Below are 24,383 nucleotides of genomic sequence, written 5' to 3'. Positions count from 1 at the left end.
CTTTCCATGTTCTGTTCCTCGCTACTTGTTTTATCCTTTTTATCTCATGCATATGTAAGACAAAAAAAATGCAAGAGAAAAAAAATTAATTGAAAGAAATAGAGGAAAGAAACAAGGGTGAAGCTGAAGAGCAGTGTAATACAGATGACATTATTTCCGGCTAAACTTGGCCTCGGCCGCCATTAGAATTATGTATTTTAACCAGCCAAGCAAATTAAATAAAATTGGTATTATTTTTGGGTCAGGGGCAACCCTTATTTTAGACAACAAAAATAGTGATCACCAAACAGAAAGAGGAGAGAGATTATTGTGAAGGGGAGTGCAATAACATAACACAACCCTCTAATGGCCGTGCATGCATTAAGATCAAAGATTAACTTGATTTGCAGCAGCCGCCGTAGCAGACCCCAACAAAGACACCGACAGGAAGGCAGTGACAGCTAGTGCAGCAGCGGTCGGCGATAAGAGTGCATGCAGAATCTTGATACCCATCGTCCTTGTTCACGGCTCCACTTTCCTCCCTCAACATAATTTCTGAGCCTCCTCCTCCTCCTGCAGAGGCTAACTAAGGCTGAAGGCCATCATGCTTACAACGAGCGAGGGCCACCGGAGCCAACGTCATGATACTTGCAGCTAACACAATTAGCATCAACATGAAGATGAAACTTACTTTGCTGCTGCTCTCCATGATATGATATATATGATATTAACTTATTAAATATATAAAATAAAATCAACCTTTATTTATAGGCATAATTGGGTTTGGAGAATGACGTGTACTGTTGAATGTACAGTTAATTTCCTTCCATAGAGTACTTTTGTAGCATACAAGTTACAACTATTTGGGCTGAATAAAAATGAATTAGTATATATTTTCGGTTTAACAAGGTTAATTGCTCCAACTAAGTACTCTCTTTGCTAGGAAAGTGGATATATAATACCAGCGCGAATGCCACCTAAACCCACTAGAGAAATTCATTGTGCTTATAAACACGCTTAGTGCACTTGTCTCGTAGTCTTCATGACATTACTCTTTATGCATGCAATCCAACGCCCATTACAGGTTGAGAAAGCAATCTCTCCGTTAATGCCTTACGGAAAATGCCTAACCTTTTTCCTCTGCAGTAGATGATTGTCTGTTTCTAAACTTCATTGGGTGGCTATATATATAAATTTTGAGTTAAATTTTGAGTAAATACAGGGACATCTTTGAAAAGCAGCAGCTTGCATTGGACTGCAGACTGCAGGAATGTAAATAACTGTTCTCATGAGATGAGTTAAGCCAACCCAAGCTCATAATAGTACTTCGGGTCATTTCTGTCGGCGTGATCAAGTATAGAAACAAAGAAAGAATTGTTGCCTTCCCCACTTTGCAAAAGAAATGGCTAATACAATTAGCACAAACCCCACTTTGCTACCCTCCATTATATGAATATCAGAATATGATTTATTTTTTAAGGAAATCATGAACCTTTATTTATAGTGGTGAGTAATGTTGGAATTGATTGATTAAATGTTAATGCACTTTAGATTTTCCTAGATAATTGCGTTGTATTGTATGTAGCGTACAACTATACTTGATCAAGTTGACGTATTAAATTAGTATTTTGATTAAAACATGATTATGCTTATATAAATGCGTATGTATTCACTTGTGGTTTTCCTAGCTTTACTCTTCAAAACTTATATATAAGCATAATTAATGAATCTCTTTCCTCTCTCTCTCATCGGTGTAAAAAAGCTAGTTTTACTAAAGTTGTTATTTTATTGTAAGCGGCTTGTAACTTAAATGATTAAGAGCATTTACCTCTGCACCTGAGGTCATAGATTCGATTTGCCAACCTTGGATTTTTCTTGTAACATAGGTTGTATTTTGGTATTTAGGTGAGGGTAAGCATAAATGTAGGCCCAGGACAATTTTTGATGGAGTAATTCTATGGAAACCCAAAGTTGATCTTTGGACACTTTATTTAATATATGGTTTTTATATGTGTTCTTTTTAATGTTAGGTGTGGCATAACATTTTAAATTTGAGCCTAATTTACCAAGTGAAAAGAGTTGCTAGGGGTGAGATGTACCTAACCCAACACAGTATAACACAAAAAAGATGAAATTAAGCTGAAAGGAAAAGAAGAAGAAAACCAAACTAAGAGAAAAGAAGCATGAGATGAACCCGTACCTTCCAATAGTATATATAATACTTTTTTTTTTTTGGTCTGAATATATAGTATATATAATACTAGACAACAACATTACAACCTTACACAAGTGCACACGTACGTGTATATATACGATCGACGTTGTTTCATGCTAAAGAATCGATCAGTTCGTAGATGTTCATGATTAGATGAAATGCATGCATGCATGAATGGATGGATCATGGATGCAGATACATTAATTTGTTATAGTAGGAGTAGCTACATAGCTAGCAACAGACGCCACTGCAGAGCCCATAAGGTCCAATGTTAATGGGAACGCAAACACAGCCGATCTGGCAAGGAGCCACCAAAAAATTGCAGAGGTTGCCTCTGCACCCATTGATGGTGCCCACACCTCCACTCGTTTCTAGCTCTTTCATCCTCCCTGACATCAACGCCAAGCTCTCCTCGTTGAGACGACTAGCCATGGGAGCAGCTACCCCAAAATTTCCATCATAGAGATTATTGGCGTCGATGATTTTTGCATCACATTTGGCTTCAGGCTCAGAGGCGGGTGCTTCAGCAATATTGTCCTTGCTAGGGTTTCCATAGGCAGCTGGAGCAAAGGTGGACACCGTAAGCACCATGGTCATTACCACGGCAAAACATAGCTTGTTGCTCATCATCTCCATAGTTTTCCAATATCTTGATTCTACGTATACCCCTTTGTCTCTGTCTCTCTCTTGAGCTTTTGTTTAAATACTTCTTCCGAGTAATTTATATATAAGTTATTATAACCAACAATTGCATGCAATATGCATGATTTATTTTCCTCATTGGGATCTGCCTAGTCTTTTGTGAAATAGTACCATACGGCAGCCTAACTTAGAAATAACTCATGTTAATTTCGTGCCTTGTTTTGTTTCATAGATAACTAATCACGCCATCTTTTTGTGTCCTCCAAAACATTCAAACCCTAAACCAAATATTTACACCTCATTAGACCCACGAATCAAAAAACCCCATCGACAAACCAGGAAAATAAAAGTAGCAAAAAAAGTGAAACTTGAAGGAAGCTTCAGGTTGGTAGCTAATTTGACAATTGATATGACAAGGAAATAAAAAAAAACTTTTTAGGATAAATATAAAGAGAGAGAAAACAAAAAAGAATGAAAGAAAAAAAAGAGGATTTCACTAATAAACCTATTTTAACATGACATAATGTACAAGGATTTCGACAAGGGCGGCAACTCTGATGATTATTACCCCCAACGATGTCGTCTTTTGCCAAAAACTTACTCCGCCATAAAAAGTTCATCAACAATATCTTGATGACAAGGTATTTGGTAATATCATGAGAAAGACTAGCACAAAAATGATCTCTTAGCCAAATTCAGAATTTGCACGGTCTACTTTTGCAAAGACGCAGCAATTGTAGATAAGTTTGTTGAATTTCTCATTTGAGAGAAGCGTCAAAGAGTTAGATATCAGCCTTAGAATGAGTAAGTTGCATTGGAGCATTTGGGACTAAGTGGGTCGAGTTTTTACACTCGTCCCTCCCCCTCCTTTTTACACTCGATACATTGTCGACAATCAATACTCCAAATCGATTTCTTTATATGGATGCCATGAAAGTGTGAAGGCCACAATCGATACTCCAAATCTATTTGAGTTTCATTTCAATGGTTACATGAACTACTCCAATTTTCATGTGAAAGTTTCAAATTTAAGGGTGGCAAAGATTGGAATTTGGGACGAAGAGTTATCCACCATCGACTGGCCGTGGAAACATTTTCCTGCCCTAAGAGATTTTCTTAAAGAATTTTGTTGCATCCAACATTTATATATCCTTGCTCATGATTTTAATATCCCTCAACTACATTGGTGACTTGTGTATATTGTAAGTTGGTTCATTGTGCAACCCTTTTCCTATTTGTGTTTGTTGTTGTGGATGGTGTAGGCTCTCATCTTTCCAGAAAATTCAGAAAGACATTCTCTACCAATATTATTTCATTGAATGCACGCACATATTATGAACTTAAAAAGTATATTGAGTTTGATTTAGCTGCTACAACATATACCAGCGCACACCCCAATTGGCAAAATTCCAAAGGGGATGCAATAACACCCACTCTTGCAAGGGAGCACCAGCATATTGCATATAGAACCTTTACACCCATCACCGCCCTTGCCCACGCCACCACCTTCTTCCATATCTATCCTGTTCATCAGAGTGGGATACCGAGTCTTACTGTTATCGTTGCCGTTACCATTAGTAGGTTTGTTGCCGTTAATGATTTCGGCCGCGATAAAGACAGTTTTTGTAGCGAAGGTGGACAGAATTAGCACCATAGCCACCCCCACCATACCTAGCTTCTTAATATCAGCCATATCATATGGTACAGGAATGTTTTGTGCATGCCTAGCTCTCCTTCAAAACTCTTATTTTATAGCTGTTGAATATGGTACAAACCATCATCTCATTTGATTTGCGTGACGGGAACTTTGTTTTTTTGGGTTTATATTTTATGGAAATTAACGTATTGTAATTGTAGATAGACGAACATATTTAATAAGAGCATCCACAATAAACTCTGTAAACCACCTTTTTAGACAAATTTTAGGGAGGAATTATAAAAATGCAACTCCAACCATACTTCCTATCCACCTTCTAAAATAAGGAGTCCTCTAGGAGCTCCTAAATCTGAGGAGAGAGAAAGGATCAGCTCCCTATAATTTAATGTTGTTTTATTTAATGAGTATTTCAAACCTTTACTTAATGCTAACTATTTTTTATTTTATTTTTTAATAGAGATTGACCAATCAAAAAATAGTTATAGCATTTATGACTCTCCAATCAATATGAAAATTAACGTATTGTAATTTAGATGGACGAGCACATTTAATAAACATGTCAAATAAAATAAAACTCTTTATAGTAGTAAACCTTGATATTTATGATATTTAAAACTCTTTGCTTTTGAACTATAATAATTTTCTTCCAACAAAAAAAAAAGGAACTATAATATTTTTCTTATGACTAGTGTCATATCCTTTTTTTTTTCTTTTATATAATTATCATACAGATGGTATTTATGAAATTTATTTGTTTAATAGATTAATTATTGTTCAATTTAACATTTCTTGAAGCTTTTCATTTAAAAAATTATCTGTGTTTGAAAAAATTTCATAATTTTCATAAATAGTCATTGATATAAGAATATACTATCTACGTGACAGGCTCAACAATCGTTATATGCTACATGTTGAAAGGTAGAGTTATGGACTATAGCTTCAATATAAGAAAACATATATCGTGAATGCCATGGTACTAGTGTCTGTGACATTCCCCCTTCCCTTTCTAACTTTTAAAATTTTATATATATGGGAAATATTACCAAACAATAAAAATAAAAATAAAAATAAAAATGAATTGGGGTACAAAATGCTCAATTCAGACCAATGAAAAATATGAGAGAAAATTAATAAATTAGGAGAACGAAAAGTGTCGTTCTCTCGGTCTAACACAACAACTAGGTGGAGTGAAGGTGAGTGACAAAAGCGCAGCACAAAGATCAGTTCTTCTACGGAACGCACGCACTGGACACTTTCCACAGATAGAGAGATCACTTCCATTGTCTCAGTTCAATCTCTCTCTCTCTCTCTCATAATCTACCTGGTAATGTCTCCTTCTTTCTCTTTGTTTAATTTTTTTTCTCTCAATTTTCGTTGATTACTGTTCAGATTGTTCAATGATGCCGATGGTTGATTGTTAGGGTGTTTGAAATTTTCGTATTCTTTCTTATTTTTCTCTTGATAATGTAAGAATGAATTTGTTTCTTTTTTGGGTTGGTTTCCCAGAGAAAGTGTGAAAATTTAACCCAAGGTTGAGATTTTAGTCATAGTTGGTGTAGTTTTTTACTTGGGCACTTCTTCAATCTCATTCTAGGATATCTTAAACATCTTAAATATGGAATCTTTTTGAGTTTCTCTTGGGTTCTCTTCAAATTTTCTTAGCAACCAAATGGGTTCTAGTGTTGCCGTTTCCTGAATGACAGCAGCTGCAAAACTAGATTGTAGTCTCTGGCTTTTACTCTCTCATCCCTCTGTAAAGGAATGGGCTTTTTTGTTATAATTCTTAGGATGGTATAAATGTTGATGGTTCTAAGAATGCATGATGAAGATTGTAGGTAAAAATGGAGAACCCAGAAGCAAATCAGCTTCCTGAAGTTGATTCATTGCCTGATGGGTTTGTTGAGAGCCCTGCAGAGCCCCTGGCTCCTCCAACTCCAACCTTTGAACAAGAGAAGCCACTGGACAATCGTGAGGATGATATTGCCTCAGATATTAATCGTTCAAAGGAACCTGTAGAAGAATCGGCTGCAGATGAGTTTCAAACAAGTCAGGGTAGGGCAGAGAAGACCCAGAAACTGAGAACCTTTCCTGTTCCATTATCGGAAACTGATAGTTCTGATGTTTCAGTAGAATCAGTTCAAGTGCCCAAAAGGGCTTCTACGGAGCAGACAGAAGAAGGAGGTACGCTAGTCATGCCCGACTCAGCTGATTCTGTTTCTGAGACTTCGGTTGGGGTACCTGAATGCAGTGAGATAAAGGAACAAGTTGAAGCAAGATGTCAAAGTTCAGAGAGACGTAATTATCTTTACCTTTGTGATTTTCCCTTTTTGAAAAATTTAAGTCAAAATGTGTACTATTATATCTGGTCTTTTTCGTTTGATCTTTTGACATTAGTTTGCCACCCTCATTTCTCATTGCTTTTCAGCGACTGAAGGAGGCTCAGATGCGTCAGCAGCCAGTGTGAAGGAAACATCATCATTGGAGAGCGTGGAAACTCTGAAAAGCAAAAAGACCGTTAGTACTACGTATTACTTGATCTCTTTTTTATATGATATCAATTTGTACAGTTGTTGATCCTTGCAATCTATGCAAGAAATCATGTGTGTGATTTTCTTTGTTGAGACTGATATTTGTGATGCAATCTTCACTCAAAATGTGTACCTGCAACCACATTCCCACGCACACATAAATATTTACCTATCACACAAATATGTTATACATGTAAGTCATCAGTAAGGTTAGTAATGTGGACTAATTTTGCCTCAGGAATCCACTGAAACCAAACGTAAGAGTGCAAAGCGTACCTTTAAATCAGAAAAGGAGTTCATAGAGTTCACCTTGAAGTATCAACAAGTTCTTGCTGAAAGAGATTCAGGTATTTTGAGATAGTTGTGTGAATGTTTACACCCAGTGTTTCCATAACTAATATACTGATGTTTACACCTCCAATATTGTGGGTGAAATCATATATTTGTTTAGGAACAGTGAATGTTAAGTATAATGCATTTATGTGGTGGTATAATAGTTGATGTAGAAATGGACTACTTACGCATATGATGTTTGTGTGTCACAAATTTTCACGAAGTCGAAGGGTATGAATAATTGCCAATTATCAGTAACTAGATGTGATAATGTTGATAACCTAAATTAAGATTAATTTCTGATGGAAAGATGTAGCTTTTGCGAAGTCTTAGTGCAGTGGCATACCTTCATTGTATATATGCATGGATTTTTATATATTATGAGCAGTATTGTAGATGGTTTTATTATTTATTTACTTGCATCCTCTTTTCTTTCTAGCCATTTCTGTTCGAGATAAGCTTGAGTCGTTGTGCAGGGAGTTACAACGCCAGAACAAAGTGCTAATGGTATGCTATCTTGACTGACTGCATATCCTTAAAATGATTTGTTTGTGAACTTTCATATTTTCATATTTTCCTAGTTCTTCATTATCATAATTTTCATCTCAGTGTAATTCTTTAACTTGTTTAGGTTCCGTTTGACCATGCAAACTTAATTCTTACTTTCTATTAATAGCCATTGGTGAATTGGAGTAGAGGTCAGAAACTAGTTTTTACAACCATTGGATGTACCCTTAATACATATACCTGGGCCTTGTACGGCTCCCGTTTATTCATACCATGACTAAGCTCACTTAACTACATTGCAGGCCTGTGACAAGTTGCCCTCGATGTCTTCCTGTTTTTTTTTTTTTTTTTTTAAAGTAAAATAGCAAATGTGCAAAGAGGCACCTGAAAGTATTGATTATCTTTTTCTTCATTCTCCCATTACTTTGAGCTTGAGCCTAGGTTGTTTCACGAAGTAAGGGTGCATTGGGTGATTCTGCTTTCTTTTCTGTCATTAGTTATTGAGACATATTTGGTGAAGGAAAAAAAGGATAAATTTTTGTGGAGTTGAGTGAAACTTTTCAGTTCATCTAAATAAGATCTGCTGTTATCATCATGTCCAATATATTCAACATTTTGAAATGATAAGTTCACATTATTGACTTGTGATCTTTTACAATTTTTATGTCGATATGTTCTCTACTTTGACTGTATCTTACCATTTGATATGATAATTTGTGAAGTTGATCAATACTCAATCACCCACCTAGAAACATTGATGGCTTCCTGATCATTTAAACAGGATGAGTGTAAGCGGGTGTCAACAGAGGGGCAGAACTTGAGATTAGATTTATCAGTCAAGTTCCAAGATGCAATAAAGGTTTGACAATTTATAATATAATAGCTTTTCCTCAGGGGATTTGAATATTTATTGTTGTTGGCTAATTAATTTGTAAGTTGAAAAGTTAAACTTAATCCAAGGTTGAAGAAACATTACCTATTATACACTACAAAACATGAGATCTTTTAAAGCTCCAAACACTCAAAGTCCATATTTTTCCTCAACTTACAATTCTGTGTGTGTTGAAAAGGAAAAACAGACAAGATTTCTGTTCTGTCATGAATCATGATTATTTACATGCTCAAGAGAGCACATACAAGCAATAAGAGTTCAGTTAACTAACAAGTTTTGTATTCTTTCCAAACATCGGAACTCAGAACTAGTTCCTTTCTATTTTGAAAGCAAAATTTATCTGTTCAGTGCTTTTTTTTTTTAATGCCTTTTTTTAAATGATATTCTAACATTAAGTTCTTATGGTTATAGGATGTGAGCAATAAGCTAGATGAGCAAAAGGAAGAATGTATCTCTCAGCTAAAGGAGAATGAAATGTAAGAGCCAGATGTCATGGAAACTTGTGCTTACTATCTTGATGCATATACTGAAGCAAACTTGAATTACTTAACTTGGAGATCCCTTGCACATGCATGTGTCAATGAGACTGAACTCGATTAATTTCATCCTAAGTGTCATATATTATTATATAGGATAATGTCATGGATTGTTTGTTATAAATCTCTGACAACATAGATTCTGTATCTTTTTTGTTGACTTGGTTGATTGATATCATTGGTTTATTTCTTTTTGGGCTGTCTATAATTTGTCTTCGTTGTGTTAAAATTAGTTAAATTGACATTCATTCATCTTCAGGTTAAGAACTAAGCTGCAGCAGCTCACCTATCAGTATGCTCTTTCTGAACAGCAATATGAACAGAAGGTAAAATTTAACTGTAACTTGTACAAATGACGTTAGTTTACCTATAATGATTGTTTACTTTATTAGGTAGGGACTTAACTTTTCTGTAGTGACTTTGTTTTGAATTAACAGTTGAAGCAGAAATCTCTGGAGCTTCAAATTGCTGATTTGAAGATTAAGCAGCATGAAGAGAAGTTAATCCAGGAACAGTCCCAGATGAAACTATATGCAGAACAGGTGTCACAGTTACTATCAACTGAAAAGAATTTGCGCTTACAGTTGACAGCTGATGGAGAGAAATTCCAACAATTTCAGGTCAACTTCTGTGTTATGTGTTGCTTTAAACCATTACTTTGAAACTGTCACCAGAATGAATAGCTACTTAGTTAGAGGCTGTCAAATTTATCTGCAGAATTCTCGAGAGTACAAAACTGAGTTGGTTCATTTTCCCTGTAGGCTGTATGGTGTTAGTTATGTAGCCATGATAGTAGGTTGAGTCTCACGTAGATTACACTCTAGAAGGTTGGTTGTTGCGTAATTGATATGTTATTCAATGTCATGAAACAAAGAAAAGAGATTACCTTGGTTATCAATGGATATATCAATAACTTTGTGATTTCATGATCATTCTGTGATTAGTATCTTTGAGTTACTTGGAATTATAAGTCCTAGTTGTTAACAGAGTGAGAGTTGGGCCAAAAATTGGTGACTTTCAAATTGATTGGCCGAAGTGAACTCACCACCTGTCTCCTTGCTCTATGTATCTTTGAGTATCTTTGAGTTACTTGGAATTATAAGTCCTAGTTGTTAACAGGATGAGAGTTGGGCCAAAAATTGGCAACTTTCAAATTGATTGGCAGAAGTGAATTCACCATCTGTCTCCTTGCTCTATGTATATCATTCAAATATTTTTTTTAAAGTGCGCTTAGAGCCTTCCAATGTGTGTCTTCATTAGGCAATACTGAAGAGAAGGCAACCTACTCTTTGTGCTCAATTTGAGCATTCTTCTTTCAGAATGGACCTTTCAGATACTTGGCGGATCACCTCACAAGTGCTTGAAGCTGAATGTTTGTGTTATCAATACACAACTCTATCTGGTCTTAATTAAGTATTATATTTATTGTGTAGGATGCATTGTTGAAAAGCAATGAAGTTTTTGAGACATTTAAACAGGAGATCGAAAAGGTGAATTATTCCTTCAAATTACATTTTCATTTAGACACACTTTTCCTGATTTCTCTAGCACGGTGTAACTCGCATGATATGTTTGTTTTAAACTAAGCTACCCTGTTTGTTACATCTGCAAAATCGTAGATGGCAAAATCTATCAAGGAACTCAAGAAGGAAAATTTATTCTTGAAGAGCAAATGTGAGAAAACAGATGTTACTCTTATAGAACTCGTAGATGAGGTATAGTTTGCATGCACTTTTTTGTTTCTATTTCTTTCAATTACTCATCAATCAACAGTAAACGTTGAACTCAGGCATATGCCTTTATGATGCCTTATTAAGAAACAGCATAGATGAGGAATAACACAGATTTTTATGTTGGTCTGTGCAGCGTGAACGGTTGAAGAAACAGTTGGAGAAAACAAAGAATCAGAAAGAAAAGCTTGAATCCTTGTGCCGATCACTTCAAGCAGAAAGGAAGCAGAACTCCATCGGCAGCAACAACTCCGATTCAGTTCCATCATGAACACTGCTCTACTCAACTATGTAACTTAAACTGGTTTCAATAATCACCGTTACAAATGTTACCCGATATACTATTTTTGGCTATGGCTTGATCTCAAGAAACGGGAGAAAATATCAAGATGTTGTTGAGTGTAATTTATACTCTATTATTTTAGCATATTTGTGATCTCTCTATCTCCATGTTAAATCTCAAATTCGGGAATCGGATTTGTTCATTTTGTTATTCTTGTATGAATGGAACTATTCTTCTTCCAAAAATTCAAGCTTTTTACATCATTTTTTATATATTTTCTTTTGGGTTGTACCTCTTTCTATAATGCATGTTCTTGCAAGGGAGGAGCTCTCCATATCCTTGCAAAATGGATATTGTTCTGTTCATGCTCTACCATGTATGACTAATGCCTAACACATGTCCACAATTAAATAAATAGGTCGGGTTTTGGTTAGGCCATTCCACACGATTATTTAAACAAATCAAAGTATTTAACACTAACTGAAATGATATGATTTCAACACTAGATGAATCAATGAGTCGACTTGATTCGATTGTCACTTAGTGCTATGGATTGGGACAGAGTTATACGAATTCATGAGTCGACTTGAACGATGAGTACTTGAATCGATGAGTCGACTCGATTCGATTGTCACTTAGTGCTATAAATTGGGACAGAGTTATACGAATCCATGAGTCGACTTGAATCGATGAGTACTTGAATCGATGAGTCAACTCGATTCGATTGTCACTTAGAGCTATCGATTGTCACAAATAAAATCACCCGAGAACAAAAATAGAAAGAGAGAAAAAATTACGAGTAAACGAAAATAGAGTCCATTTCATATCTCATATTATATAAATAAAACCCAATGGCCCCCAGTTCCGAGGCAGCAAAAGCATACTGTTGGAGAAAGATCCGGAAAAACCGTTTGTTTTCGTTCTCTCGAGCTAAAAAGCTCAACAAATAAACAAAGAACCCTGTGGCTGTGGCGCCAACATGGAAGACCAAAAGCAGCAGCAGCGACAAGGCAGCAACAACAACAATGCCAATGGGCCTTTGGAGACGACCAGAGCAGAGCGAGCTGTTTGGCTCATGAAATGCCCTCCGCTCGTCGCTAAAAGTCTCAAGCCTGACGCCTCCTCCACTTCTGCCTCTGCTTCTTCTCCATCTGATCAGCAGTCTTCTCGCCCTGTGGCCAAGGTCGTTCTCTCCATTGACCCCCTTAACTCCAATGAGGACTCTTCCTCTCCTCAGGTACTTTTTCTTTTCCATTTACTTGACAACTCAAAAAGTGGACGTTTTTCCCTTTTGGGTTTTTACTTTTTTGTGCATGCATTGTTGTTTCAGTCATAATCTTTGTAATTCTTGTGCATTTTCTTGTTTATAAAGCTTCGGTCTTTGATCCTATGCATGCCCTTTTCTATGGATTTTCTGTTGCTGGGTTTTGTTGCTCATTTTCTTGTTTTTTTTTTTCTTTCTTTATCATTTTTCCCAAAGTTTTCATTTTGGGGTTAAGAATTTTCATGATGTGGGTTTTATAGAGTTCAGCTCTTTATGTGTTTATCTCCAAACCCAATTTACAAGTTAGGTTTTCATGACCCAGGTCTTGGCTTTTCTATCAATTTTTATTGTTCTGCAAAGTTTTGGGTTAAAGTCTTCATCTTTGTAGTATGATAGTATCACTCATCTATGTAGATATCCTCTTTTGTTGCCCTTTCCTTTACATAAGTTGTTAAAATGCAGTTCACCATGGAACTGGCGGCCACTGAATCTGGAAATATGCCCAAGTGTTACTCTTTGGATATGTCTAAAGACTTCATTCCAATGTCTGTGTTTTCTGAGTTATCACAAGGTAAGTATGCCTCTTTCCTCTGTGGCTTTTCTTTACTGAAATGCATTTGGCTTGACATATTGATGCTTCTATCCTAGTTGGGTATCCACTTGACATCATGCTAAACTTTTCTGCTCTTTATTTTTGTCAAAAGCTAGCATTTAAAAATTGATGGTTTTTTACTTCAGTTAAAATGGTAAATGCTACATCCAACAGATTGTTGCATCATAGGTAGAGAAGAATAACACTGTTGGCTTCCATGGTTTTGTGTTGGGAAATCAGCTTTTAGTGCCACAAAGAAATGAAAATACCCAAGTTTCTGGGTTAGGCTTTTTAAATTTGAGATTGGAATTCAATTTCTTCTCGGCTACATTTTAGTATCACATATTTCTAGTTTAGGTTCTTGTTAGTTCTAACTCTTCAATTTATTTTAGCGGAAAGATATGCTTACAAGGTGTGATACTGGATATCAGAAACATATGTTAAAAATTGATTGGGGTTATATTACTTCAACAGAGCTGCACGCACGTATTAACTTTAGCTGTCCATTGTGCACTCTCAACTGAATGTGTGAAATTCTTTTGTGACCGTAGGAAAGTTATCTGTGGAGGGGAAAATTTTGAACAAATTTGATATGAAGCCCCATAATGAGAACCTTGAGAATTATGGGAAACTTTGCCGTGAACGGACGAAAAAGTATATGAAAAACAGAAAGATTCAGGTTCCTTGGATTACTTTATATATTTTTCTCACACTCTATTTCGGTAATCTAATAGCTATCAGTAGTATAATCACTAATTTGTCCCTTTTTTCCAATTTTCAGGTGATTGACAATGACAATGGGGCTCATATGAGGCCTATGCCAGGGATGATTGGTTTTGTAGCTCCTGGACCCAGCGTACGTAAAACCACCTTCTTTTTGTACATATTGTTCCTGAGTAAAAGTGTTCCATGCTTTCCATGGGACAATCACATTATTTGGGACTGCATTTGTATGTTGGCATTTGATTTTAGTATTGATTATCCACCATTAAGTATTAAGCATAAGAAGAATTGTCTTTCATATAGGAAAAGAAGAAAATGCCAACAAAGGGGTCAGACATGAAAAGAACAAGGAGGGACCGTGGAGAAATGGAAGCCATTATGTTTAAGCTCTTCGAAAGGCAACCAAATTGGACGTTAAGACAACTGATCCAAGAAACAGATCAACCAGAAGTATGTTATGTTTTCTGGTTATTTCTTTCTGCATGATTTATAAGTCTTCCCCCATTGAATCTTAATATTAAAATCACTATCTTAATCTGTCCTTTTCCAGATTAATATAAGACCCATCTTGTTACTTGCATATACAATATACATACATGCATCGCATTATTGACAAGGAAAGTTACTGAATATCCTCGTACAGACACCTTACTAAATATTGAGAAGGAAAATTGCTGAAAATTTTCCAGAGGAAATTTGAAGACATCCTCCCTGTTAAATAGCACAAAATTAGGCAATCATAATGCTACTTTTACTAATGGAAGTATGAGAGATAGTGAGATGAATGCATTACACATGGTTAAATATAGAAGATGAGCAGAATCAAGAAACTAAATCCCATATACATTTAAGTGGGAAAAACATAATTTAAAGGCAGCTAGATAAGAAACTTATCCTTTGAACTTGTAACACACTAATAACCTGATGATCTTTGATTAACTGTAAGCTTTTCGTTATATCATCATTCTACTCCTACTTTTGGAAATGTGACTGTTCTTATGAATTTGTCCCTTTGCAGCAATTCTTGAAAGACATACTTAAGGAACTTTGTGTTTACAACAACAAGGGAGCTAATCAAGGGACGTATGAGCTGAAACCAGAATACAGGAAATCTGTCGAGGAGCCAACTCCCGAATAGGTTGTATGATATAGGTTAACTTTTGCAGACACAGACATCTCCCAGCCAAAGGCCTCTGTTACTGATAATTGCTAGTTCCATTCTTCTTAGGCTACTGACCTGACCCTTCTTTTTAGCAGAGAACTGGAATTTTTGTCTAAGATTGTAGGTTTAGGATTTCATGGGCATATAATCATCATTTGAAGTATGCACTTTCATATCTTTGTATACAATTAGCAGTCAGCCTTCTTTTGTTCACATGATTTAGAGACGTTCCTGTGTCATTTACATTTCCTTTTTGTAATATGAAAATGCACTCAGCCACTGGCATTATCAGATGACTTTTTGTATGAGTTTGACTGAGATTCAGTAAAAATGGTTAGACTTGGGGATTATAAAATTTAAAACAACAAATAATCTGTTTTGCTTTATTGTTTTGGTCAATGACTTAAAGTATAACTGCCTGAATAATACAATCTATGACAAAGTCAATTGAAGAGGTTAGAATCAAATCTTACTTCAGCAGTGACGTGGGATTTGTGGACGCCTTCGTTGTTGTCCTCTATGTTAAATTTTATATTAAAAAAACGAGTTTCTATAACTCAAATAATTAAGAGGCGTTACTCTTTTATCTGAGATCGTAATTAAATTAAACATGTAAACAAAACTTAAGAATCAATATGGGATTTAACTGACTCTACTCAAGTGAGCGATCATAAAGCTCCAAATTTTAGTGAAAACGTGATTTGCCAAAAAAATTGTGAAACACGTCTCTCACAATTGCTAAACACACCAACACATGCTTCCATGAAAAAACCCTGACAAGAAATTATGAAATAGTTTTTTTAATTTATTTAATAAAACAAAAATGCAATTCATCCACTCCACACAAAAATGAAAAAAGGCACGTGGTGTACACACCAACAGCGACTTGGACTTGGACTCGGGTGGGCCCCGCTATCAAAGACGTTCAACAACTTACCACGTCATAGATTGGACCCGAATAACCAAAACCGGTCCGAAACCGAATTCTTTTCCCATTCCAACTTGGGGAGCTCCATCCGAGTAAAAAAGCGTGTGCTCACCACGACGTCGTCTTCTTAATCTTAAGCCTTCTGAGCCATCTCTCTCATTTTCCCCAACGAAAGTCAATTTCGGTTCCACCTAACACCACCGATACCTTTCCTCATCTTTTCTTCTTGTTCTCTCTCTCTCTCTCTCTCTCTCGCTTTCTCTGTCTTCCAATCTTCCCTTCGCAAAACCTCTCTCAAGGTACGATTTCTATCTTGTTGCTTTTGGGTTCTTGTAATTTTCTGGTTTGGAATTGACGCCTTCGTGAATTGCATTGTATTCTTCAAAGTTGTTGTCTTTCTTGATTTTGTTGGTAATCTTGTTTGATTTTCAGTTTAAATTGATGTATTTGGATGGAGTAAATTGATGGGTTTTAAGAGGTTTAACATGAGTTGGATGATTTGTTTCAGCATAATATTTTTCTGGGAAATGGAATCTTGACGATTTCCGACGATTTCCAATTGATGTTGAACTCGAGTCTTAACTGGTCTAAATTGATGGATTTTCCGTAATTTAATCAAGATCGTTATTTTGGTGACAGATTTTGTATTATTAAGTAAAGATTGAGGAAAGTCGTGATTTTGATTTTCAATTAACTGTGGTTCTTGACTTTCTTTTAGTTCTTGTTCTAAGCATAGCATTTTCTCAACTTCAGAATAAGCTTTTTCGATGACTATCCATTTGACCAAATCATATCTATCGATTTTGGCTTGTGGGTGGGTTTAGAATTTTGAGAAAATTTGGTTTTTATGTTGGCGATGATTCTTAATCTTGACTGAGACCTGGATTGGATGCTCGGGTTTGCAAGAAAATGTTGACAACTTTATTATGTGATGACTATTTGTTTACCTTAGATGCAGCATCAATATCTGATGATAGGCATGTTCATATTTTTGGTAACATTTAGAAGCATGTGTTTTCTTACTCTTCGTACTAAGCAGGAGTTATTGATTATGCATTTTACCTCGTTTTACAGGTTACTTTTCTCCACATTAGGAATGGATTCCTTTTTCAAAGTTGCAAATGAAGATTGTGTGCCTTCTGACCTAGATATTCTCAGATGCCCCTTTTTGAGAAACATCAATGAGCCCACCAATTTTTCCTTTGCCTCATCCTTGGCCTTCCCAGTGCCTGTAAGTTATATTTCCTTTCGATGATTTGCATCTTCTATTGTTTTCTATACTACTGTAGGCGTACTTTTGGTTATTTGCATCTCCTATTGGCTTGATTGAAATTGAGCCATTTTCTGATACTACTTTCTACTTTTCTTGATCAGGGACGCAGCGGCAAAGGTCCAATTTTTGAAGATGGTCCCAATTTTGACATGGCATTTAGGCTTTTCCATGGGAGTGATGGAGTAGTCCCCCTTTCTGGAAGATCATTTGTGCATTCTAACATAGTTGAGCCTCAACCAGCCCCATCCATGTTTAATCCATTAGCTGCAAAGGCAGCCACTATCAGTCTCTCATCCTTTGGAGGGCCATTCAGCTTTGATGCATTCTCTGAGAAGTGGAAGAATCAGAAACGGTCCTCCAAAAAAGATTCTTCTTCAAAGGTAAATTGATTGTTGTTTCACACTACAAATTTCCCAGCTTGCTGAGTAATTGACATATTATAAGTTTTGAAATTTCTTGTGATTTTGTTGAATTTTTTTACTTCATATCATTAGACAAGTTTTTTTTTTTTTTTTTTCCGTTGCTTATTATATTTGGAATTGATGTTTCAGGGAGGAAATTCTAATCACGAGGCTTTAAGTAATGAGTGGCTGCAATCCGGAAGCTGTCCAATTGCAAAGTCATACCGCGCTGTTAGTGGTGTAATTCCGCTTGTTGCAAAGGCTTTTCAGCCCCCTCCAGGCATGAAAATTAAGTGCCCACCAGCAATAGTTGCAGCCCGAGCAGCTCTGGCACGAACTGCATTTGCAAAGAACCTCCGCCCACAACCCCTTCCTGAAAAAGTACTTGTGATTGGAGCGTTGGGCATGGCAGCCAATGTTCCTTTAGGGGTATGGAGGGAGCACACCAAGAAATTCTCACCATCTTGGTTTGCTGCTGTGCATGCAGCTGTTCCATTCATAGCCATACTTCGGAAGTCTGTGCTGATGCCTAAATCAGCCATGGCTTTTACCATTGCAGCATCAGTGCTAGGACAGGTCATTGGCTCAAGAGCAGAGCGATACCGGCTGAAGGCAGTGGCTGCCAAAAAATTGTCTCTGACTGAAACCTCTGTTGGTGGGACAAGCGAGTTACAGGTGCTTAAAGCGAAAACTGGTCACTGCAATGACATTGAGGAGTGGAATTCAGTTGCTCTTCAGGTTACGCGTCCTTCTTCATCAACCGATGTGTTCTGCTGATTGTTATTGGAATTTTGATGGCATTGATCCATCATTTCAATGTATTTTGACAGAGACTACTCTGTACTAAGTTCATTTGTGCCTCTAAACAGAGTCTTTGTCTTTTGAAGACTTAAGAGAAGAATAAATGTATCATGCGAATCACGAATTTTTTTTATTTATTTGTTTATCAAAGTTATTTCCTTATTTTTATTGTTCCCGTCCAATTTGGGTCAACTGTCCAAATTTGTTTGCATTTTGAGTATGTATTTGGCTATGTGACCTGTATCCAGTGGAGAGATGGGATGGAAATGAGCTGTAATAGTTGTACAAGGTAATCTAGTCTAAACTAGAAAATTCAATATTGGTTAATTTGGTTCTTATCCACTACCATACAAGTTTGAATCATTATACATCAACAATTATTGTTCATGAGATTTAAATTAAAGGTTTAGAAAGACCTAATCAAAATGGTCACATGGCTAGAGTATTTATCAAATAATAGTTAATTTTCATTTATTTAAATTTGTAACAACCTTGCAATCAAATCTATTTATTATAAAAGGAAAGAATCGAACATAAAATTTCGAATGCACAAGCAAATGCAAAGGAAAGAATTAAACATAAAACTTCAGATGCAAAGTGAATGCTCTTATACATAGCTGGTTGAATAGACAAGAGTCCCTAAAAATTTATTGTTAACAAATGAAATTTCCATATTTTTTTTTTCCGTTTGTAGCGGTAAAAGTCATACCGGCAAAACTCAAAATTTCACATTAGTCACAGTCGGGCAACAAACTTTTGGAGAAGTCAGTTCAGTGGCGGGTCGGAAACCGACCCGGGAACGACGTCGGGCAAAGGCAGCAGCCATTCTTCACTGAAAGTCACTTTCTTTTCTTTCTTTCTGGGTTGAAAATTGAATTGCATAAGTTACAATGTCCAGCTCTTCACCAACACGTCAGCCTCAGACATTCGGATTGCCATGGCCCGATCTCAACCACGGCCTGCTCTACAACGACGTCGTTCGAGCCTCCGATTCTGGTCCTCTTTCTCTCCCTCTTCTCAAAGATAAAGATAGCCTTTTCTATATATTTTTTCCTTTACTGCATTTTCTCAGCATCCAAACGCAGTCCATGCTCTAAAAATCGATGCTTTTTTGGATTTAAACTTCACTGTCGTTTTCTTTCTCTGAATTTGACTCCTAGTGTTGGTGTAAATTATAGAACTGACACTGATCGAGTTCTACTCGAGCAAGTATAAGAACTCAGCTCCTCTACAAGGGTAAGCAGGCAGCCTATGCCAACTTCTGCCAAATTGCTCTTGCTTTCTTTGCTTTCTATCCTCTGTTGTTTGCTTGGAGAATTGAGTTTGGTGTTTTAAGCAATCAAAAATATGCTTTTTTTGACGAACCAATATAAAAATCTGTGCTGATGATAGTTTTGCAGTTGGTTGCAGAGAATTCGGAACGGACAGGTTTGAATATTGAAAATCATGGAAAAGTTTGTTATGAGAAATGGAAACGCATGCTTTGGAAATTCTCAGCTTTATTTGTTGGTCTACAGATAACAGTTGATGGCGAAGTTGTTAAAGATCCCAGTACGATCCTCAGGTGTTGTTTGTTTGATGGATGCTATATGGCTTTATATTCTATGTCTGCTCTTATGCATATAGAAGATTCTTATGGTTTTTTTTTTTCATTCAACATAATCAATTTATTTAGGGTCGGTTTGGAATTGGTCTATCATAGGCTTCCGTGGAGAGAGCCCGATGCGCCATACTTGCTGGAGGTTCTATATGAGGATGATGATATGGTAAATGTCTCACCGTGGTTAGTGATCGTTTCTGTGTGTTGGATCATATCTTTCATCTTCGTTGCTGTGTCTATATTTGCTTCTTTTCATCAAGATTAGTGATGTTTAACAACTGGCCTCAAGTAGATTCACTGTTTTAATACTGTTTTAAACAACTCATTTTATATTATTTAGGTGAATGCAAAAAATGGAATGTAAAAGATTATGGACTTAACTTCCACAATTGAAATTATGGAAGTTGTGCACTGTAAAAGATTTAGGTGAATGCTATCAGTGTTACTGGTATTTTTTTATTTATTTTATAAATGCATGAGAATTTGGAATGGACAGGTTCGAACATAAGAATTATTTTCTTTGATTCTTTGAAATAATTCAAGATTTGTTTTTGTCTGAGAATTTTGTTTTCATGAAATAAAGCATTGGAGTTATGTATGGTTTCTCTGCATATAATGTGTATTGTTTGTTTTCATCCATTTTTTTGATGACTGCTGTTGACGTGAAGTTGTACTAATGAATTCAGATTGCTCTAAATAAGCCTTCTGGCCTGCAAGTTTTACCTGGAGGTCTTTTCCAGCAACGGACAGTTCTCACACAGCTCCTTTGGCAGGCAACAAAGAAGATCTCTCCCTTATCGTGCCAAGAACCACATCCTGTTCCTGTTCACCGCTTAGGAAGAGGCACTTCAGGTACCCATGAATTCCAATGCTGAATAAAATAATGAGGTCCTTTTTTTTTCTTTCTTTTCAATCACTGTGGCTAAGTTTTCGTATATATGGCTGTGGACATGAGATGATTTGGATGCATGCTCTATCTAACTAATTGAATTAAGCTCACAACCCATACTCATCAAGGCCTTGAAAATATTCATAAGTACCTATTAATGCTCATTAAAACATTAGACATAATTTGTTTTATCACCGTGTCTCGAGAAGTTTCATGTTAGTATACATAGTTTTCCTTTGCTTTTTCTGTTTTAGGCTTCATTGCAGATAGATGTCATATTTCTGAGCCCATTTTTAACTTGTAAAGATGCAAAACTTCATGCTTTGTTCATTGTTTCTCACTAGATAACATTTATAAATAACAAAATCCTTTGTACACTGTGCGTTGCTCACTTTCCAGCTCTTCTCACAAATCTGTTCATTGTTATGGTTACTAACAGAAATGGTTATACTTCTTGATATTCTTCTTGTTGACTGGTCTCATATGGTTTTAGGAATATTACTCTGTGCAAAGACGAAGCATGCCAAAACTCAACTTGCAGCATACTTTGCTGATGGGACATCTAATATTGGAGATGACAGGTTAGAGAAATGACCTATTCCATCTTGCTCACATCTGCTTTTAGCTTCCCCTTTTTTGAAGAATGAAAACATTGTGAGTAATCACAATGAGATAATATCCGATTCTCTATGTAAACTTAAGATTTCTTTCACTTGGGTCATAATCTTTTTGACTTTGCCTATGACATCTACAATATCAATGCAGTAATACCTCCATGGAGGCGCATGCAGTGAGGAAAATCTCAAAGATATACCGGGCACTAGTGACTGGGATACTTTGTGAAGATAAGGTAACATCCTTGTGAAGTACTGCTGAAGTGTGAGCTACTATGACTAATGTCAGTTTGTGCGTGGTTTATATCTCAAAGAAAGCATTCATATACTGTTTCCATACCTTATTTGACTTAGGAAAATACTCTAAGTGGTCTTTAGGGCAAAGTCTTCAGGTAGGACTCAACCAATGGTAGCTTATAATAACTTGCAAATCTATTTATTAGCTTCTAATGCCATTTTTTTTCCTGTCTTATCCATTGCAGCCCACCAATCTTAACATCCTATGTTTATTAGTAATTTGACTTCTAGTTGTCTCTAGTCTCAATTTAAATTGATGGTTTCTTGGGACCAGTGGTCTTCCTTTTTGTTTATTTTTTGGCTGTCTTCTTCAAGGATATTTACTCTAACTATACATCCAAATAGATTGTGTGATTGATGTGAAATTACTATAGGTAATTGTCAAACAGCCAATTGGAGTGGTGCGATATCCTGGTGTGGCTAAAGGGCTGTATGTTGCTTCTGCCACAGGTATATTTGCGTTCTCTAATGTACTGAATGAATTTTGATTTCTGTAAGCTCCCTCCATTTGCTACACCATGATTTAGAAAGAAAATGGCAATCTTTAAGTCATGCCTGTGCTATCTTGCACTGGTCACCCTTTCCCTTGAGTGTCTCATGCAGAAAACAATCTATTCTATCCCATCATACTTATCCCTCTCTGTAATTTTTTTCTCGTAACCAGGAAAACCAGCTCTGAGTAAAGTTGAAGTTCTTGAGAGAGAGATTCATAAAAACCGAACACTGGTCCAGGTACTCCAGTTTTACCAGTTTAAACTACAGAAATACATATATAGGCTTTTCTTATATGATTATATCCATCTGTTTTGTTTTCATGAATGATAAATTTATTGATGGCTTAACTCGAACACCATATTAGCAATACTATTGTATGGAAGGGAGGGAATCTGGGGATGAAACATAAACCAACATTCGAAAGTCAACTTGATTTTCTATTAACCACAAGACCTAATGATTATGATAAGTACAAAAAAGATATCTGAAATTTACGATGGGCAAGGAAGTCAGGTTGTGTTTTTTTCTTTTTCGTTTTCTTTTGGAATTTTAGAACTTACTTTAGCGCACTGATATGTTTAACAGGTTGAGATTCAGTCAGGGAGGCCACACCAAATTCGTATCCATCTTTCTTACATAGGACATCCTTTGTTAGGTAAACTTTTTAATCAAACTCTGGTTCTAGGAGGCCCTGGGTTTGAGAAACCTCACATCCTCATTTCCCACATATTTGTTAATTTGCAAGGTGCTGGTTGGGGTTGCACCTACATATCGACTGTAGTTGTGAATTAGCTGTATTATTGCTTGGACTAGTTGAATGCTTAAGAAATCCCTTCTTCTTTTTAACAGGAGATCCTCTTTACGTTCTTGGTGGACAACCAAAGTGCTTAGATTCTGACTTTGTAGATGAGAGTTTTGCAGTTGATGGGTATGCAGTTATTGTGATATAGAGCATTCTTTTCTGGGTTTTTCATCATACTATTAAAGCATCTACAATGGACTTCCTAAACCACCTCCTTAGATAAAATTTAGGGAGGAAGTGAGAAAACCCATCGCCAAGTTCCAACCATGCTCTTTATCCAACTCCTAAAATATGGGGACCTTTAGGAGCTCCTAAATCTGAGGAGAGAAAAAGGACTCCTAGTGGCTCCCTTTAATTAAATGTTGCTTTACTTTAATGCTATTTTAAGTAACTATTTAATGTTAACTATTTTTTATTATTATTTTATATGAAGAGGGAGCATTTATGCTAAACTAAAAAAAGAATAAATCTTTATGATTCCCTAAACTAGAGAGCATGGTTGGGGTTGAAATTTTATAAGAAGCTGCTAAAATAGCTTTATAGTGTTTTTGGCTAAATTTTAACTAAAAAATAAGGAGCATGATTGTGGATGCTCACCCTATTGTAGACACTATCATGGAGGAATTTGCGTGGTTTCTTTTGGTGTTTGTCAATGTACAAAACGGATATTGATATTAAAATAACGTTATTTTTTTTTCTTCTCCATTTTGATACGAGTTGCATTTTATTTCACATTGCATGCAGAGGGTTCCTGAGGCCTACAAAGCCTGTTCCAGGAGATTGTGGCTACAACTTGCACGCTCATCAAGTGATTCTCTCACACCCATCATCCAATGAGGTAAAGGTTCAAACAACGATTGCTACTTCTATTAAAGGATGCTGTGCATCTTCTATTTTTTATAATAGTCAAGTTTTTGGTATCTATTTGCAGGTAATCAAAGTTACAGCACCACTTCCGGCTATTCTCCGAACTCAGCAAGAGACCGAAGAACTTGTTAGCACTACCAATACCAAGAATGCTGCAGATGGAGAGTGCACATTCAACAGGTTTCCTTGAAGACTTTCCTTGCCAAGACTTGGAAGTTTAGACGCATACATTCCCTTGTATTTGCCTAGAGTTAAGTTTTCCCTTAGAGAACCATGCCAAAGCAAATTGTGAGTTGTTTATACTAAAAAGGAGTTTTACCAAACCCTGAAGTTGGTTGATAAAAGAATGAGTGACGTCTCACTCCCCAAGTAA

General features: G+C 36.3%; 4 protein-coding genes across 9 annotated transcripts; all 4 read left to right on the top strand.

The window, feature by feature from the left end:
• Positions 1-5,627: 5,627 nt before the first annotated feature.
• LOC103332392 (alpha-taxilin-like protein) lies at positions 5,628-11,547 on the top strand. 5 transcript variants are annotated; one of them, XM_008235129.3, is made up of 13 exons: positions 5,628-5,817; positions 6,329-6,545; positions 6,621-6,788; positions 6,919-7,007; positions 7,260-7,368; positions 7,794-7,861; positions 8,643-8,720; positions 9,165-9,229; positions 9,549-9,615; positions 9,727-9,909; positions 10,723-10,779; positions 10,909-11,004; positions 11,156-11,547. In XM_008235129.3, the coding sequence occupies exons 2-13, from the start codon at positions 6,335-6,337 to the stop codon at positions 11,288-11,290; spliced, it is 1,326 nt and encodes a 441-aa protein (XP_008233351.2). In that variant the 5' UTR covers positions 5,628-5,817; positions 6,329-6,334; the 3' UTR covers positions 11,291-11,547. The 5 variants fall into 5 exon arrangements, with proteins under 5 accessions (XP_008233351.2, XP_088909438.1, XP_016649824.2 ...); XM_089053312.1 differs by having other exon boundaries at positions 6,322-6,545; positions 6,624-6,788; XM_016794338.2 differs by having other exon boundaries at positions 6,322-6,545.
• Positions 11,548-12,164: 617 nt separating this feature from the next.
• On the top strand, positions 12,165-15,348 carry LOC103332391 (Transcription initiation factor IIF, beta subunit). Its single transcript, XM_008235125.3, has 6 exons — positions 12,165-12,539; positions 13,029-13,137; positions 13,710-13,837; positions 13,940-14,014; positions 14,185-14,331; positions 14,900-15,348. Exons 1-6 carry the CDS (start codon positions 12,282-12,284, stop codon positions 15,017-15,019), a joined length of 837 nt encoding a protein of 278 aa, XP_008233347.1. The 5' UTR covers positions 12,165-12,281; the 3' UTR covers positions 15,020-15,348.
• Positions 15,349-16,037: 689 nt separating this feature from the next.
• LOC103332390 (uncharacterized) lies at positions 16,038-18,614 on the top strand. The gene is made up of 4 exons (XM_008235124.3): positions 16,038-16,270; positions 17,046-17,202; positions 17,346-17,624; positions 17,796-18,614. The coding sequence occupies exons 2-4, from the start codon at positions 17,068-17,070 to the stop codon at positions 18,420-18,422; spliced, it is 1,041 nt and encodes a 346-aa protein (XP_008233346.2). The 5' UTR covers positions 16,038-16,270; positions 17,046-17,067; the 3' UTR covers positions 18,423-18,614.
• Positions 18,615-19,200: 586 nt separating this feature from the next.
• On the top strand, positions 19,201-24,333 carry LOC103332388 (Pseudouridine synthase family protein). 2 transcript variants are annotated; one of them, XM_008235123.3, is made up of 14 exons: positions 19,201-19,442; positions 19,625-19,682; positions 19,847-19,874; positions 19,964-20,010; positions 20,122-20,212; positions 20,820-20,898; positions 21,429-21,516; positions 21,701-21,785; positions 22,221-22,296; positions 22,511-22,578; positions 22,927-22,996; positions 23,191-23,269; positions 23,888-23,981; positions 24,075-24,333. In XM_008235123.3, the coding sequence occupies exons 1-14, from the start codon at positions 19,337-19,339 to the stop codon at positions 24,198-24,200; spliced, it is 1,095 nt and encodes a 364-aa protein (XP_008233345.1). In that variant the 5' UTR covers positions 19,201-19,336; the 3' UTR covers positions 24,201-24,333. The 2 variants fall into 2 exon arrangements, with proteins under 2 accessions (XP_008233345.1, XP_008233344.1); XM_008235122.3 differs by having other exon boundaries at positions 20,733-20,898.
• Positions 24,334-24,383: the final 50 nt, after the last annotated feature.

Source organism: Prunus mume, linkage group LG5 (assembly GCF_029339155.1).
Source record: "Prunus mume cultivar Tortuosa linkage group LG5, ASM2933915v1, whole genome shotgun sequence".
Lineage (NCBI taxonomy): Eukaryota > Viridiplantae > Streptophyta > Magnoliopsida > Rosales > Rosaceae > Prunus > Prunus mume.
This window is presented reverse-complemented; position numbering and strand designations above follow the sequence as displayed.